We start from the raw sequence: 19182 nt of genomic DNA, 5'->3' as shown, positions 1-19182 counted from the left end.
CTTGCTGGGATCAACCAACAAGAATGGGGACAAACATTCAGCCAGTGTGATATTACTGCTCTCACTGTGCTATTATGGTCAACACTCACTCATTGTGCTGCTTCATCACTGCATCTGAAAGGAGCAACAATGCATACTAGGAGCATTAAGTGATTGACTACCGATACCTGATATCTTCTACTGGTTTGAATAAAATATGCTTATCTTTCAGTAGGCAATTATGCATCCCTTACAGTGCTCTGCTGGTGTCACATACTGCAATTTGAGCCTCTGAGACAAGCAGTTGCTGGCCATTCAAGTCAAACAAAAGACAACTGTGTAATAGACTGCATGCATCTATGCATTACACTTTGTAAATGCGAGATTACATCTCTGAAATGTGCTCATTGCTGCTTCACAGGGACCCTACCATTTTCCAGAGAATGTGTAGTGGAGATCACAAAACTAATAAAAGGTCTGATCTGAGTCATAAACTCAGCTCCAAATTAGGTGATAGTAGTTCATCTGCAGCTTGACTCTACAAATTAAAAGATGTTCTCTTGCCTCACTAACAAATGTTCATTGCCTGTTCAGCCAACAGTCAAAAAGTGAGCCTAGGATGTCCTCTGAACCCAACCAACAGATTTTGTTGTTGCACACGAGCCACAGTTCACAGCTGGCCAATGGCACTTGCACCAAATCAGACAGTGGTGGATACAGAAAAACCTCAAGGAGGGTTCACTACAGATATCTTGAGCTACCTTTACTTTTACTGTAATAAAAGGTAATAAAGTCATATGGAAAGTGTAAGAAAGTTTTATTTAAACCAATTATACACATATACAAGACAATGCTGTCTTATGATGTTAAAAAAGTTAGAATCGTGGTTCTGTACCTTAAATGATGAATTCTATGCACCTATTCTTCCTGACAAATTGGTTAATTACATTGTCAGCAGGACAAGCAGTGCCAGGGTGAGTGTCCAACTGAGGTAAGCCATTAAGTCAACCCTCCTTCACTGTCGACCTCGGCTATGTCTTTGTACACCACACTGTTGAAAAACTTATTTCTACTGTAGCAATAGACAAATATTTTGTACAGTGTGTGCAAAGTAGGATAGTCAGATCTAGGACAGAGAGCCAATGCTTGCATAACAAAATCACAATCATTAAGGGCATTTATGCTCATTGCTTGTATTGAAGAGTCTGTCCCATTAGTCTCTTTTTAATCACAAAGTGTGAGTCGTCTTCAAAATACAGTAGTTCAGTTAAGCACTGATTTAGTTTGTGCACCAGATCATTACCATCATGTTCCAGTAATAGTGATGGGAAAAGGATGTTGAATTTAAAATGATAAATATTTTCTTCAGCAAAACGCTCTCTCATGCCAGTCGTAACATGGTCCAGTGTTGGAATAAAAAGTTACTTTCCAATATGTCATAGCATCATTATGATTGCAGTTTTCCCTGTGTCTTTGTCTGCCTGTAAGACAAGGAACACTCATCTCCACGTTTAACTCTTCAATAACTCCCTTTGCCTCTTCAACAAAATGAGCAAAGTGGCTGTCAGCATTAGCTCTCATGCTGTTGTACACATGAGCATCGAATCAAATTTTGCTTTTGCCATTTGCAACGTCCAAGATAGGGTCTTTTAAGATTTTGCTGACTGGATATGCTATGCGCATGTCACTTAGTGTAAACACATTCATAAGAAACTTCCCCCCTCCCTCTCTATTTCCCCCTACCCCCTCCCTCCCTCCCTCCCTCCCTCCCTCCCTCCCTCTTCCCCCACCTCCCTCCCTCCCTCTTCCCCCACCTCCCTATGACAGTGCCATGTAGGAACAAGACACAGATGTCCTGATACTTCACTTTCTTCGTTTTTCAGTTTCTTGTAGACCCATTAAGGGCTGACGACCCTAGTGTTTGGGTAAAGCAAGATCCCGAACTGAAACAACATGCTGCTGGATCTGAGCATAATGTAAGTTTTCACACAAGCACTGTAATGTGTAGGAAGTGTAGTAAGAAACTCTAGTTAGATGTGTTATTTGTAGGTTATTACCAATAGTATTTTAACAGCACTTGTAACAAGCATATCTGTACGGACCATTACCCTTGCATGAAGTTTTGGTTATGATTCTATGTAATGAATGCCTTAAGTACATATTTGGTGTCAGCGGAGCAAGGAAGACTTCCTCTTGGAAGTAATTGTTAATCTTGTTACATGTCGGTGTCACAGTGCTGTAACCGATGTGGAACTAAGACATGTGATGGGTGTATATTCTAGAGTTCCCAGTCACTATTCACTGTAGTATTTACATCATTACTGAAATCCTGCATTGGGTGTGTGTAACTCCTTATGATTTCCCTCCAGTACACATGACAAATGTGCATTGTTCCCTAATGAAAACAAATATGGCAAGAAGCTGTGTAAATAACATTAAATTTGGCTAATTTTGATATGATGCCATATTCATTTGATTAATGACCAAAATGTCCTCCTGTTTATGGGTTTACAGCTGGAAGATTATTTGCATCTCTATATTATCTGAGTTTAATTTTGAAATGTTGCCGCACACATATATCAAATTTGTATATGGGAGTATGACCATCCGATAGAGTAGGCCATAGTGTCTCTAAAATCAGAGTGGATTATGTGACAGGAATAGAAAGTGACGGTATGCCAAATAAATACTGCACAATGGCTGATAGCAAAATCAGGGCCCATAGAACTGATTTGGATGCATTCTGACACACTCTTCCCAATCAGTAAGAACCTCTACATAGTTGGATGATACTCATGAGAAAGGAATCTTGAGAGCTGTCATATACACAGAGAGGATAGCAAGTAGTTATAATTCACAGATTGTTTTCTTCTTTCAGTCTGTTGAAGATCCTTTGGGAATATCTTGGTTCACTGATTTCATCAAGGAGGATCCTGAATTAAATTTGGAAATGAATATAACTGAGAATACTGTAAGTATTTACATCTCTGATGTATTGTTTGTAGTCAAATAATAAGTCTTTTGGTAAGTGTGTAGAGTAAAAGTTGTATTGCAGTGGAATTGTCACAGATTGTCAGTCTTCTGGAATTTGTTGCTGTTCATAATTGTAGAGTATTCTTGTACTCGTGCACTTGACTGTCATATCACCTCTTACATTCTCACTGTTTTAAATAGAAGTGGAACGGGACTAGTGGCTGGTACAATCCTGTTCTCTGTAGCCTTTGTTGATATAATGTTGTATAATGGTTGTCTGTGATGGTCACGAAATTTACATTTAGATGAAGTGTAAGTTCCAATAGTGTAGGTCATTTGAGAAATATTCCTCCTTTCAACAACTTCTGATCAATAGAATTCAAAAGAACGTTGGCTGTCTTATCTTTTGTGTGAATCATAGTTATTCTTGAGTTTTCCTAAAAAATTTTTGGGATTTGAAAAACAGAGATGAAATTTGTGTGTTCTAGATCAGCCCCAATACGTTGGCACATATTGTGGCAGCTTCTGTGGTACCTGTTGTACTAATTATAACATTTTCAGTAATAGAAAACCTCTGTATATGGCTTTTGGTGAATGATTGTACATAGCTGAAGCCATGTATGACCTCACCATTAGAATCCTGGCAGATCTAAAGAAAAAAAAAATAATGTTTTTAAGTATGCTTTATGACCTTGCTAAGGGAAGGAGATGCTCACATTGATAAACATGTCACAGGAATGAAATTAGACAAAGATTTGGGAACATTCAACACACAATTGCTGAAGGTTAGGTACTGGCTCACTCTTGATCTCATTGTTAATAAACAAACTTTCTGAAGTTATAAAGGATTTTTCAGGCACCGAAACGTTGGCTTCGTCAGACACTGGAATGTGTGGTGATTACACAAGCATACAGGTCGAGGATCCAAACTATCATGCTACGGACAGCTCAGAGAGTATATATAGGAGTGTAGCTGATTCACAGCTAACAGGCCAGACTTAATGTCACAGAGACTCATGTTATGCCATTTTAAACAAATGAAAGGGATGCATTGGCATCACAAGTAGACAGGACAGTAAGTGAAACAGTAGTAGTGTTGTTCCACAAGAAGGGTTTTACAGAAATGAGAAAGCCACGCATAGTAGTAAGGGATGTGCATATGGGTAGTTTGGCTAAAAGAGTGATCTGTAGGGTGTCCTAGGGCATAGCTGTACTTGTGAAAGTGGCTGGATTGTAGTTGGTGACCATTTACCATGAAAATACAAAAGGCCATACTGACATTTGTATGCAGCCCAAGAGATCACAGATCGATAGAGATGTCTCCATGGCACCAGGGCCACAGGTTCAGGGATAGTGTCCACTGCATGGAGTGCTGCTCCCATAGCAAGTGTTCAGAACAGTGTGTTGCTGGTTGTGTGGTCTGGAAAACCATGTCATGTGGTTGACACTGAAATCACTGATGTGTACCTCACTTGTTACTTTGAACATATTTAACTTAGATTAAAGAGTGGTGGACACCTGAGAAATCTATGAATAGGGTGTGTGACCATAACAGTGATCCTGAGTAATACATGCAGTTGTGCAGTGAATATCTTAGCTCTGTCAGCTAGAGTGACATGCAACCTTTGTGGTCTCAGGAGCATAAAATGCAAGAACTTAATAATGTAGCAGAAAAATAGGGCTGACAATTTTGATAGTGGCACATGGCCAGCAAGATTCTGTATTAATTGTGGAATTGGGAATTTTATTAGGTAATTGCATGAGAAGCTAGAGCAAGCTAGCAAGATAAAGTAGTACTTTGTTGTAGAAGCAATTCAGTGCCAGTCTGCTACATCTGTTACTTGTAGGTTCAAACAACACACAAGTGTGACGGAGATCCTTCAGGAACTCAAATGAGAATTCCCAGAGGGAAGGTGATGTTCCTTTGAGAAACACTATTGAGAAAATTTAGAGAACTGCCATTTGAAGCAAACTACCAAACGATTTTGTTGTTTCCAACATACACAGCACATAAAGACTATGAAGGTGAAATTTGAGAAGTCAAGGCTGATTGAGAGGCACATATACAGTCTTTTTCACTTGCGTTTGTGAGTGGAATGGGAACGGAAATGACCAGCAGGGTTATGGGGTACCCTTCACGATGCGCCATTAAGTGGATAGCGGAGTATAGAAGTTTGTGGAGATACTAGGTAAAATAAGTGGCTGACCAATGTAGTAGGAGCAACAATGATATTTTTCATAGTAGTAAATGTACATGTACATACATACAAAATAATCTATTAACAGTTCTCATAATTAGCTATGTGAGTAGATTAGCACTTGTCACAAGCAGCTGGTTGTCACTATACTTCACAGAGGTAAATTCCTGTGGGAGCTTCTGCCTTAAGATTTGCAGGCTGGCTCATCCCACATCTATCCACATCTTCATTTATGGAATGCAATGTGTAAATCAAAGAATGAACAAATGAATAACGTTCACGCCCCATCTTTAGCCAGAGCTGAGGTCGCCACCTTCCCTCCATTGTAACTCTGTCACATTTCCTTTGCATTTGCTTGTCTTTGTGCTCATCTTTTCCCTACATGTGCTAATCTCGCCTTGTCTTTTTGAGGTGAACGTTTTAATTTGTTGCAGAGTGGCTGGCTCATCCTCTTTTATTATTGTGATCAGCCAGTGCAGACCATATGCTCTATGGTTTTAATACCCTCTTCTGCTTTTCTTTGTGGTTTGTGTTTCCCACATTATTTGTTCATTCCATTCATTTTCGTTTTAGGTGTGGTGCTGAGTTTTTTGTACCTTGAGTCTTGCTTCCGTCAGGAAAAAAGGGACTGATGACCCTGTAGTTTGGTCCCTTTATACTCAAAACCAACCAATCAACTTTGCTCTTTATAATATTGTTACATTCCTTCCCAGATTTTCCATTACTTGTTGTTGATCTGACATAGAAATTTGCCCCATAATTCTAATACCACGAATAAAACTAACTGCGGTTCTGTCTTTATCAGTGATGAAAAAGTAGAATACACACTGCTATATTATTGAAAGAGAATGTGGAGTATGATAATTCAGTTGAATATTGGGTAGTTATATTGACAGAATGATTCAAGACCATGTGTGCAATATAGAAGTGTGTTAAAAAGGAGGTTTCTAGGGCATAAATATGTAAATTAATTTAAGGCTGTACAAAGAATACCATGCCTTGATGCACAATGAAAAGTCAATTTACTCGATAAACTCCATGTAAATAGGTGTGCCAGTCAGACAAAAGGAAGGCAAGACAGACAGTACTTCATTGAAACAAGCTACTTTAAAGTATGAAGTCCAGTCAAAAGAAGTGTGTCACAAAACATTCCTTGACATATTTTGCATCACCCAGCAATGAAAACTCACTCTTCAACATAAACTGTAGAGTGGAGTGACCACTCCTGAAGATGGTTGAGGAAAATATTTGTGTAGGCCACATGTCCTATCAAATGACAGGTCTCTGATTCAAGAACTCAGTTTGAGTTTCTCGAAGTAAGAATAAATCTTCGAAAGAATATCTGTACCACAATCTCAATTTGTGCAGAAATTAATGATTCTTTATGATCGCAGCTTCAGACGAGATACAAATGCACAACATAAAACTTAGTCAGTTGTCATGCAAAAGCAAACTGAGCATACAAACTGCTAAAAAACAACACAGAAATGGCTACAACGGAACAACAATATATATGTTACATGTGTGGACGTTCTACTTTGTCATACATTGGCACATTCCGTGGCATTCTGCCAGAAACAGCTGCTGTCATATAATTTAATGGTTCTTGACTTTGGTACTTAACTAACACGGTAAATTTAGGGGATGGATCTGGTGCAAGGTTTGGTTCAGCCAAAATAGTTTCCTATCTGATTAAATTTGTGATGCTTGAAGAAGGTATGGGACACAAACTAATTACATGGTCTGACCACCATGTTGGGCAGAACAATAACTGGAGAATTTTAGCACTATATTTCTGTCTGGTCAACTGCAAGTACTGTGTAGAAATACATAAAAAGTTCTTATGTTAGAGTCATAGTTGCCTTGTGACAGGAACTTCGCAGTGATTGAGGAAAGAAAGTGTCAAAAGTTATGGCTCCTTTAGAATGGAAGCATGTCATTGCTTAGGCCTCTGTAGAACCTTCAAAGTTTACCATTTAGGAGATCATGGAAGACTCCAAGAGCATTGGATCCATTGAGCTGGTTCTCAAAATGCCACTTAGTTTGAAAATTACTGCTGTGCTCTGGTTGAAGCTATGCAGTGATGATCCTCAAGGCATAAGCATGTTTCATCCATGTAAAAGACATTGTATTGTGAAACATGGTTTTAAACATGAAGTAAAAGAAATTCTGTTGCATTTTGATTTTTGGTTGCTCTACAGTGGGGTACTGAAACTTGTAAGGAGAAGAAAGGCAATCTATTGGATGTGACGAAATACAGGGAATCAAAATCCAGGCATTTTATGAAAACATTCAGTGTGCCAACTAAGTTTAATGTGCCAGCTTTCGGTCTCAACTTGATAACAAACTCATGTTCTATTACTTTTTTAAGACCAAAGTAATCAGTTTACTATAAATATTAGTTTGTATCTTGTTATAATATTTTTACGTAAAACTTTGAGACTCGAGGCAACCTTATAGTAATAGTAGAGTGTGATATACAATAATGCTGTATATCAGTTGCTATACGCTGTTTTTCCATTTTAATAGTTATGTATTTTCTAAAACCTATCCTTAGTGCAATTTTAAAAAAGCCCAACCAACTATTTTCAACAGTCTGCATCTGCAAACAATAAATATCTGCTATTACTTTATTATTAACAGTTTGTGTCGATTTCCTAAAAACTTGGAAATGTGCCATACAGCATTATTCATGCACATGCTTCATTTTGCTATGATTATGTGCATCTATCAGGTGACACTAATATAGAATATGATTCATTGGTACCTTCTTCCAACCACTAGGAAACTTCCATGGGCTGAGAGATGTTTGATATGCTGCTGTTAGAGAAGGAACAAGTTTAGTGTAATATGAGTAGTGTTGTACAGTCATCTCATATCGCCCGGGTGCCTTTTTTCTTATTAAGTGGTTACACAGTACAAAATCAACAAAAATTGATCATCTCAAAATCTGTCATTTTGATGTTGATGCCAGTACTGAAAGGAGGAACTCCATTACAATATTCCACGATCAAATAGATTTGAAAGAGAAAATTGAATATTTGGCCTTTTGTCTGTTATCGTCAGTTTGTGTAACAATAGGGCAACTGAAAGTGATTTCAGTCCAGCTACTGACACTGTGAGCTGATTCCTTAGTGTGAAAATTCAATCAAGATGTGTAATTTTAATGCTTTGAAATTGGTCCTATGATGTATTGAGTTTCAGGGTAGTGAACAGAGCTGATTTCGGAATGTATCTCTGCAGTCCCATGCACGGGTCAATGCCATCTACCACTGAGTATCTACCCTGTTAAAACCACCAGCTGCCTACAATAGATTTTGTTAGTCAAGCAACATCTAAAAGTATAAAGTTAGGCATATATTGCAATAGTTAATGTATACTTAAACATGTTGTTTAAACTGAATTTAAATGCAGTGAAAACTAAATAAGGAAATGTAAACACAGTGGCAAAGTTAAGTTGAATGGTGTGTACTGTCAATTTAAGACACAAAAATAGAAATGGCCATACTTAAAATCATTAAATTGAATTATATAGGCTCACATAGCAAGGTTGAACACTTCAGATTGAAGATAATGCAGTTCAACTATGTGAATAATTATGAATATTTGACAGATTCCCCAGTTACATAAGCTAATGTGAAATCAGAACTAAAATCTACGTTCCAACTGAGTGTTAATCATCAGTGATGCTCTGTCACTGTCAATCAAAGCTAAGTACAAAACAGAACTATCAATTGCATAGAGTGAAAGTTCGTCAGTCACAAAAACATACAACAATTGAATGTAGTGATAAAACGTCAAAATCCTCACGTATTGCTCAAAATCTTATCATCCATACAGTTTTAGAGAGTTGAAATGGCACAACTGGTTGGCTGCCCAGAGACTTCCATTCAACTTCTGTCAAAACCTATGGAGACTTAACAGTAACAGCTCACCGGCCCAGACTATGTGAGAAACACACATACATTACCAAAGACTATGAGGCACAGCAGCACTGCTTATTTAAAACCTCCAGAAACCATACCATGGACCCATCTTGATCACACTGCATAATAGTTAATTTGTCAAAAATACCTGAACACCAATTCACTAAGGATGATGGATTTAATTTGATTTTGGCAGAGAAGCTAAGACAGCTTTGGTCTAACCTCGCACTAAAACAGTTTATTGTGCAGTATTGCTCCCTGTATATCTAGTAAAGCCAACCAGTGCCCTTAGATAGTGCAAGGAGTCTCTCTACCAGTTGTTTGTTAGACACAATTTCTTCACTTCTAGTTGCACTGAAAATTGTCTCTTTTTGCTCTCCAATATCACGCATTGGAAGATTAGGTGTGATGCAGTTTCTTCACGCCCATCACAGATGCTACATTTACGGTCTTCTTCCGTTATACCCATTGTATGTAGGTGTTTTTTTAAATTCCCATGACTGATCATCAGTCCAACCATGAGTTTAATCTCTTTCCTCCTCAGGCCCAGGGTTACAGAGCATCTTTTAAAGCACAGCTTTGGAATCATTACCTTACCATGTTTTTGCTTATAGACCTTGGTCCAGTATTCTATGTGCTGCTTCTAAGCCAGTTCCATAGTTCTAGTTTGATCACAGCATTGGTGATTATCAGGACAGGTACCGGTCCACTAAATGGAGTCTTTGCCCCCATCCTGGCCAATCTGTCAGCTTGTTTATTGCCACTGATCCCTGAGTGACCAAGGACCCATTTTAAGTTTCCGCTATTGAATCCCCTAACTCCACCAGAGCCCTGTGACATTATGCAATAATCTTCTATTGTGTTGCAGGAGCTCCCAATAATTTCAGGGCTACCTTGCTGTCTGAATAGATGTAGATGCTACGGTCCTTGTAGCACCTATATATATTCTCCTCCAAATACACCTCGATTCCAGTAATTTCAGCTTGGAATACCGAGGCCAGTTTTCCTAGAGAGATGAAGCCCTCCAGTCTTGGCTGAACCCTGTATACCCCACCCCAGCACCTTGGTCTGATTTTAGCCCATCAGTGAACTAGACAACGCCCCTGTATGGTGTCGAACTGTTTTCTCACTGCTCCCTGCTTCCAATTATTGTATTGTGAGGCTTGTTGAAACAGTTGGGAGTTGTTACATAGTCGGGCGGCATTTCCCATGCCATTTCTATATTTGCCTCACTATTTTAGTGTGTGTGTGTCTGGATATCCCAACGCGATCCAGTTTTTACCAGTTTTGAGTCTGTATGCACCAGCTGCTGCCTTCATCTTAACCCAAAGATTTAGTGGAGGCATGTCCAGCATGGCTTACATCCCAGCTGTTGGTGTGCTATTAATTCTGCCTGTTGTGGCAAAGCGTGCCAGTATGTGCGCCTTCGCAAACTCCTTAGCTGCAACCTGCTGTTGGACCTTCTTCCACGACACTACGGCCCCATAGGAGATTCTAAATCTAGCCGCTGTTGCGTGTGTCCACTGCATACTTCAGGATCTTAGACCCCGGTTTTTGCCACAAGGCCTTCTGGTACTTACTAGAGTAAAATTCGCCTTGGTGCAGATGCTTTTAATGTGAGGGGTCGATGTTAGTTTCTCATCTAAGATTACCCCTAGATATTTCACTATCCCCTTCACAGATAGAGTTTCATTGAAAAGCTTTAGATTCCAGCTTTAGTGTTTGATATGCTTCTTCATGATTGGTACCACAACAGTCTTGTTAGGATTAATGTTTAGGTCCTATTTAATGCACCAATCTTTCACAATGTCCAGTGCACCTTGTGCAATATCCCTAACCGTGTCAGCAAATTTGCCAGGTATTACTATGACAAGGTCATCTGCGTATCCGTGGCAAAAGCATTGTCTGGAATTTAGTTTCTCAATGAGTTCGTTCACCACTAGATTCCACAATAAAGTGGACAAAACTACTACTTGTGGACAACCTCTAGTGGTGTTAATTACCATTTTTTCATTCATCATTTAGCCCCTACCCTCCTTCCACTAAGCATGGCCCTAGTCCATCTACATATAGTTGTCACTAGGGTGCACCTCTGTGGACCTAACCATGGAACTGAAGGTTGTGTTACTAAAAGCCCCCTTGGTGCCCGGGAAGATGCAGAGGGCTATTTCTTGAAAGCAAAGTGCTTTCTCCACCCTTCCAACAAATAGATGGAGAGCTGTCTCACTTGATTTACCTGGTTATGAGTGTTGGTTTGAATGTAGAGGAGCCCTAGTTAGCCTCCTCTCCCCAACATGTACATTAACCAGACTGATTGGTCTCATATCCTTGGCCTTTGTATGATCAATTCTCCCTGGCTTTGGAATAAAGACAACCTTCACTGCCAGGCTAACCCTGAATAACCTGCACAGGACTCTTATAAGATTCTCTCGTGCTTGTTTCAAGAGAACTGGAAAGATTCTGTCTGGGGAAGGTAACTTGAACGGTAGGAATGTTCCCACCGCCCACTGGATTTTACTGAAATTGACACACTCCTTGGCCGATTCCCAGTCCTCTCTTAGAGTGCCTGAGAACCATTGTCTTTCAGGGGTGCATTCTGGTCTATGTTATCTGCCAGAGCATATTGAGGAAAATGAGTTTTGAGGAGCAGTTCCAGTGTCTCATGTGCTGTCTTTGTATATTCCCCACCCTCCTTCCTCAATGTACCTCCTGGATTAGTTGGTACTCTAGTGAGGATTTTGTGAAGCCTGGGTTGAGATAAGGACCTTCCCATGCTGGTCACTTTAGAACCTTACGAAACATTCTGAGATAAATATTACATTAAATATCAGCGAAAACATGATTAACTGCCATCATATGCAACTGTTACAGTAAGTAAATACAAGGAAATATTTCTATACAGACAAATGTGTCATATCAGATGAGATCGTAATTTCCTGCTCATTTACATGGTGCTTTAGGTTACTACGTAGCACTTACCAAGTTTGAATTACAACCAATTGAACTCGACACATCTTGATCACACTGCATAATAGTTAATTTGTCAAAAAAGTGTCTAATACACATTTGATAAGGATAAGGGTGTAGTGTAAAATATGCTGTCTTTTGGTGTATGGAATTGTGGAGTACATTTAGCTCTGGTCAAATTAATTGAGTAGTTCTAATCAAATTGTAGATACCCTGGATCCAGTTGAGTTCCAGTCAAACTATGTATTCACTGTACAGTTTGATGTATTGTTTATGCTTGTGGCAGTTTTGGCTTACATGTAGTACTATTTAGCATTATTGTAATCAGTGTTTATAAAATTAATTAATGAAAAACTATACAGGGCTCTATTTAACTCCTGAAGGTGGGCTGCACAGTTTGAAATAGTACTGTTGAATTCAATTTTAGCGTTTTTCTATATAATATTTGTGAATAATAATTTTTAGCTGGAAAGTGAAAAATTAGCAGTTGGTTATGCATCTGATTTTTTGAGAGATCAGTCAGCAGAGTTAGAATATTTGATTTGTTGCATCCTTTGTTTATTGCTGTCCCTCTCTTATTTTGGCCGCATTCATCTTTTGTTTGTCATTGAGTTTATGATTAAGTTTAAATGTGTGACAAAAATTCTACTTGCCATCATAGCACCGACCTTGGGAAAGTCCTAAAATTGCTCAAAGATGCAACTGCAAAAGTTATATGAATGTGAATTTAAATACTGCCTCACAGTTGTCTGCCTTTCCTCACAGGCAAGTATTCCCAATGGATAGCAGGTTATGTGCAATTCTCATGGCTTAGGAGGAACATAATTCACCAGAGCCAAATATTAAATGTATAGATGTTTGTGTTTCAATGTTAAATGGGAAATGTTAAATGTCAATCAATCCTGTGCATTTGATGGTAGATTCACATTACTATCTCACGTGTAGTATTTGAAAGTTTGAATGCATGACAGATTTTCAGTTACCTTAATTATTTGTTCAAATTAATTTCCAGTGGTGCTTACAAAGACTTGATACCATATATTACAGTTTATTAAATTGATTTGTTTCTTCAAAAAATTACCTCCAAAATTGAGGTGTGTTATACTCAAATTTAATATAACAAGTCCAGTGTTTCAGTCAAAATTCCCAGTTGCCTTAAAAATGGCCATATATTCAATGCTGCAGGAAATCTATTTCTATCTAGTAACATTGGATTCAATTGGCAGAAGAAATGCACCAGTGTAATGAACATGTTACAGGGATTCACAAGCTTGCTAACAGTGTCTCCCACATGCCCAGTAATCACAAACGCAGAGCACTGCCTAGCCTGTGATGTGTCATGGCAGTCCACAGTGCCAGCGAACTTGAATTGAAAGTGATTTGTGTTATTGGCAACAGAAGAATATTTTCTTTAGTAGCTAGTTTCACAACGGAAAAAATAAAAGTTATTCATATGATGCAGGCTATAAATAGAAAGTAATAGCAAATGCTGAACAACGTGGAAACAGATCAACTGAGCAGCATTTCAGTCCTCCAGCAACAGAAAAAAACCACTTGCTATTGGCAGGCTAATAACGGAGAACTGAGAAACATGAGCAAGGCTAAATGTGCATTAGAGGACTGAATACAAAATGGCCAAAACTAGATGATGATGTATTGAAATGGATTCAAGCACACCATCTAAATGGTGTTGGAATTACTACAAAAATTACTCAAATATATGCTTGTAGGCTAGTGCTACAGTGGAACTTAACAGATATTGAGGGTGAAAATGTTTGGTGCTACAGGTTTACGAAGCGTCATGGGCTTAGCATGTGAACCAAGACCCAAGCATCTCATAAAATGCCATAAGAGTATGAAGAGAGAATATTATGTTTCGATCACATTATTATACAACATTGAAAGAAAACGAATGTGGAACTAATTTAAATAGTGAATAAAGACTTGATGTGCCAAGTAACAAATTTTTTGTCGTGAAAGGTGATAAAACAGGAACTATAAAAACAGTGAACTTGAAAAAATGCACTACATTGTTGTTCTTTCGTGTTGTGTTCATGGCACTAAACTTAATCCAGTGATCATTTCCAAGTGCTGAACAATGTCAAAACGTTATGAAATACTGCCAGATGTTGTTAACATATGTGACGAAGGTTGGATGGATGAGGCTGGTATGAAATTAAGGATTAAATGTGTGTTGAAGCAAAGGAAAATCACTTCACTGAAGAAGAGTCCTCTTCTTGTGCTAGATCAATTTAGTAGTCATTTATAAAATTCGGTGAAAGAGAAATTGAGACAGTTAAATACAGAACTTGCTGTTATTGCAGGAGGGCTTACTACACAGTTGCAACTTTTTGATGTCTTGACAAATAGATGACACTGAAGAGCCAAAGAATTTGGTACACCTGCCTAATATGTAGGTCCCCAGTGAGCATACAGAAGTGCCACAACATGACATGGCATGGACTCGGCTAACGTCTGAAGTAGTGCTGGGGGAGGATTGATACCATGAATCTTGCAGTGCTGACCATAATTCAGAAAGCGTATGAGGGAGTGGAAATCTTTTCTGAAGAGCTTGTTGCAAGACATCGCTGATACACTCAATAATGTGGTCCTTTGGCTCCAAAAGGCCGTATCAGTGATGTTTTGTTGAATGGTTTGCACACTGATACTTTTTGATGGCCCAGTGTTAAAACCTGGAGCAATTTGCACAGGGATTTCACTTCCATAATGCTGAATGATTCTCTTCACTTGTTGTTTGTCTCCTTCGTGCAGTATCTTTTTCCGGCCACAGCGATGTCAGATATTTTATATTTTAACAAATTCCTAATATTCACTATACACTCATGAAATGGTCATATGGGAAGATCCCCACTTCATTGCTACCTCAGAAATGCTGTGTCTTATCCTCATGGTCTGGCTGTAACACCACATTCAGACTTGATTAAATCTGAATTATGTGCTGTTGTTACAGCAGTAACTGATACATCTACTGTCTGGCACTTGTTGTCTTATATAGGCATTGCCAACCGCAGTGACATACTCTGCTTGTTTACATATCTCTATCTTAGAATATGCATGCATATACCAGTTTCCATGGCACTTCAGTGTGTTTAAATTCCTTATGGAAGAGGATTGGAACAAATGGATGATGGTTTAAGCCCAACAAGAATTCATGACAAAGGGAGTTCTAAAATGATCTAGAAACTAACAGGTGTCAGTCAACAAAGCGGTTATGATGTAGGCTGAGAGATAATATCATTGTTAAATCTTTTAATAGGTCAGCATAAATAATGCTCTTAATGGTAGTGAAGACCATCTTAGATATAAAAGGACAATGATGCTGAGGAAAGAGGACGGTTCAGATAATGAATTTCAGTGATTTTAAAGGTCATTTTGGTAATAAAGTAAAATTTTTATGCGGACTTTGTAATCTAATAAAAAATTATAAAAATGTACTTTCCTTAAAAATAGCTTGAAAATTAAGGTGCACCTTACAGTCTGTATAATATGCTAGTTGTTTTCTTTGAATGCATTTTGATTTGATCTGATGAGCTCACATCAGACACTGTACTTAAGAATTGTTGCTGCTGCCCTGAGGGTTATCAGATTGCATATAGTGATCTGCAGAACAAAACAGTATTTGTACTCTGCCACTGTTGTTTACTATCTGCTCCTTTCATCTCACCATGCATCTAAATACAGTCCAATTACAGTATCACTCAAAAATGTTTTATAGGAAGCATTAATTACAATTATGTAAACGTAAGTGTGTAACAGAAAAAGCTGCCATTAGGTAATTCAAAAATATGAATTCGTGATCTATTTAGTACAAGTTTAAACAAGGTTATGTTGCATCAAGAGAGAAGTATTTCTTTTGAGTCAAAAATAATTTGTGGGTCTAAGTATATAAGAATAAAACTATTTTGGGATCTGAAGAATAAATTGGTATTTGTTGCATACCTAGGGGCTTTGATCACGGCCGCACATCAATTTGCCATTGAATCTACAAGCTTTTGTTACAGGTTAATTGGGAGTTCAGACCATGGGTCCAATGAGATACCAGCAAATTGATCCTTGTTTAAGTAGCTTCTACCATGAACACATCAATTCAGCACAGATCAGAGGTGTTCAGTTGGTTTTAGACACAGGCTCCGGCTTAGGTACTCAAAAATTTTCAGTTTTGGTCTGAAAAGAATTAGAAAATAGACAGAGGTGTGTTTCAAATTGTGGACCAGCTGAAATATCCAATTATGTGACATATTGTCTCTCCTGCAAGGAATCGTATTTTTTCGTAAAATGTGACTGTACAGGTAACATCCCTACACCATGACACTTCCACCACCATGCTTAGTAACAATTTGTCCATTTTATACATACATACATAGGCCAAACAGGGAGAAACTTCAGCATACGGTTTCGAGAACACATGGATGCTCTTTGTTTAAAAAACTTAAATAAATCCACATTCGCCCAACATGTAGCAGAAGAAGAACATCAAGTAACAGACATATCCCATAACGTACTAGTTCTCCACCTAGCCAACAAAGGAAAAAGGATGAACATCCTAGAAGAAATCGAAATTTATTCACATAAATATGCATCCCCTTCTGACATACTTAACGACCAAACAGAGCTGCCAAACCGAATATTTCTGAAAAACTTCCACACTCTACTTATCAAACCACTTACTAAGCACAATCAAGAAATATCATAATCTAATATAAACCCAACAAATGCATGTAATAATATAAAACATAAAAATCTGAATTCTATTTTTGTTATATTGTAAATGTATGAAGTACTGCTTTGTATAAATGTGTTATGTTACTTTATTATCTTCAATGCTGCAAAAAAAAAAGTATACATCGTACTTAGAATACTTCTATCACCCAAGTCAATGTTTGGAAAACAGTAGCTTCTCTTAGAACCTCAAAACTTTCATAAAATATAACTCTGTCCATAGATAAACCGTTTGTATGTGAACAAAAACTGTCAGTCGACAACATGGCGGATAACGCAGTGCGCCTGTGTAAAATGCATGATAAAAAGTGTTTGTGTTGTTGCAAAAAAGAAGAAAAGCCAAGAAAAAACAAGGAGAGGAGAATGTAAGTAAAATGAACAACTCATAGTGCATAACTTTAAACTCGCAAAATTAAAGTAAATGATTGGAATCGTTGCTTTTGCACAGGCCTGCTGCAGCATCCAAACTGCTGTTGAGATTGTACTACTGTAGTAACTGAAGATCCATGTAATTTGCCAGCTGAAGATGGGTGCAAACCCGAAATGCATATTGGCATAAATAAAACGCATTAAAAAGTAGCTGGTTGCTGTATTTTTACAGTGAAATACCATGCTTAGTGATCTGTACCTGATTGCCCCTTTAGCTTTTTTGTGATGTATACAGGGTGAGTAACTGTCACCTAGAATAACTGAAAATATGAGAGTAGCTGAAAAGTTTGTGGGACAAATGTTGCCTGGGACAATGGAGGGCTATAATATGACATTGGTGTTGTGTTGCTATATTGGGTTGCCTCAGAGACATGAAGGTCAACTTTGTTTTTTAATTTTTTAGTAGGATCCTATAGTTTGGTACTTATTTGCTGATATCGGCTATTGAGGTGAATCCAATGATTTGCAACAATAAGGTCTTTGAAGGTTGACAAAGATCAAAAAGATGGCACGAATGTCCATTTATAGAATGTGTTGGAAGTGATGGCTATTGGTATCAGTGCAGTGCTCCAATCTTCTTATCATGGATTGAGTGGTATTCCATATCACATCAGCACTTATCAAAGCACTTGCTCTTACAATTCTCTCTCCTATCTCGTACTAATAGTAAATATTCGCCAAATAGGGTGTATCCATCTAACATACCACTGACATGTAAAAGCCTTTCGATGGTTTTGCAATAAAACGCTAACAGTAACAGTAAGACTAGCATCGAATCAAGCAAATGTGAATGATGTATTCCTTTGAAGAACAAGTTGATATGCTTCTCATTTACGGAGAATGCCAACGAAATTCAGTGAGCTGGTACTGTTGCACTGTGTTTAGAGATCCTTGATCTAGTTTGTGTCAAATCACAAGGGAATCTTGCATGAGCCAGAGTAGTGTTTTTCGTGTTCTGCATTGCCATAAACATCATCCTTACCATACCACTCTTCACCAACAATCATCTAGTACGGATTGTTGTGTCACATTAAATTATACTGATGGCTCAACTTCAGATTTAGAGGGATGACACATTTATTGATTTAATTTTATTTATTGATGAGACTACATTCATGAACCATGGAAGTGTTAATTTGCATCACATGCATTATTGGGCAACTGAAAATCCATATTGGATGCTGCAAGTTGCCCATTAAAAACCATAGTCAGTGATGATACAGTGTGGGATTCTGGAGGGCAGAATTATACGCTCCTATTTCATCGAAGTCAGTCTTAGTAGTAAGAAGTACACCACATTCCTGCAAGAAACATTAGCTATGTTATTGGAAGAAATACCTTTAGGAACAAGGAACATTATGTGGTATCAACACGATGGGTGCCCAGCACATTTTTCGCTGACGGCTAGAAATGAGTTGCAGAGACAGTTCCCAAATCGTTGGATTGGACATGGAGGTGATGTGTCATGGCCAGCTGGTTCACCAGACTTGATGCCTCTGGAGCATTCCTTGTGGGTATTTGTAAAAGACATTGTTTATAACGATGTTCCAACTACACCTGAAGATATGTGAGAGAGAATTGCCAGAGGATGTGCTTCGATAAGTGCCAATGTGATAAGAAATACCACTCACTTCATGATAAGAAGATTGCAGCCACTACATTCATACCAATGATCATCACTTTGAACACCGTCTGTAAATGGACGTTCATGCCACCTTTTTTGACCTTTGTTGACCTTACTGTTACACATCATTGGATTTGTATCTATAGCCGCTATCAGTAAATATGTAACAAACTATAGCATCTCATTTAAAAAAAGAAAGTTGACCTTTATATCTCTGAAGCAAGTAAAAACCGTCATATTATGGGCCCTGTTGTATCGTGAAACTTTTGTTCCACAAACTTCTCAACTCCTACCATACTTCAAGAGTTATTCTTGGTGGCAATTCTTAGTGACTCACCCTGTATAC

At 38.2% G+C, this 19182-nt stretch overlaps 1 protein-coding gene across 1 annotated transcript in view; it reads left to right on the top strand.

Moving 5' to 3' along the window:
• The window catches only part of LOC124720360 (zinc finger protein 492-like), a 63753-nt gene that overhangs the window by 15326 nt on the left and 29245 nt on the right, over positions 1 to 19182 (top strand). Inside the window, exon 3 of the mRNA XM_047245691.1 lies at positions 2858 to 2950. Coding sequence (XP_047101647.1) covers positions 2858 to 2950 — 93 coding nt within the window. The remainder of the gene's footprint in view (positions 1 to 2857; positions 2951 to 19182) is intronic.

The sequence above is a fragment of the Schistocerca piceifrons genome, chromosome 11 (genome assembly GCF_021461385.2).
Source record: "Schistocerca piceifrons isolate TAMUIC-IGC-003096 chromosome 11, iqSchPice1.1, whole genome shotgun sequence".
Lineage (NCBI taxonomy): Eukaryota > Metazoa > Arthropoda > Insecta > Orthoptera > Acrididae > Schistocerca > Schistocerca piceifrons.
The sequence above is the reverse complement of the archived record's forward strand: the minus strand, read 5'-3'. Positions and strand labels throughout refer to the sequence as shown.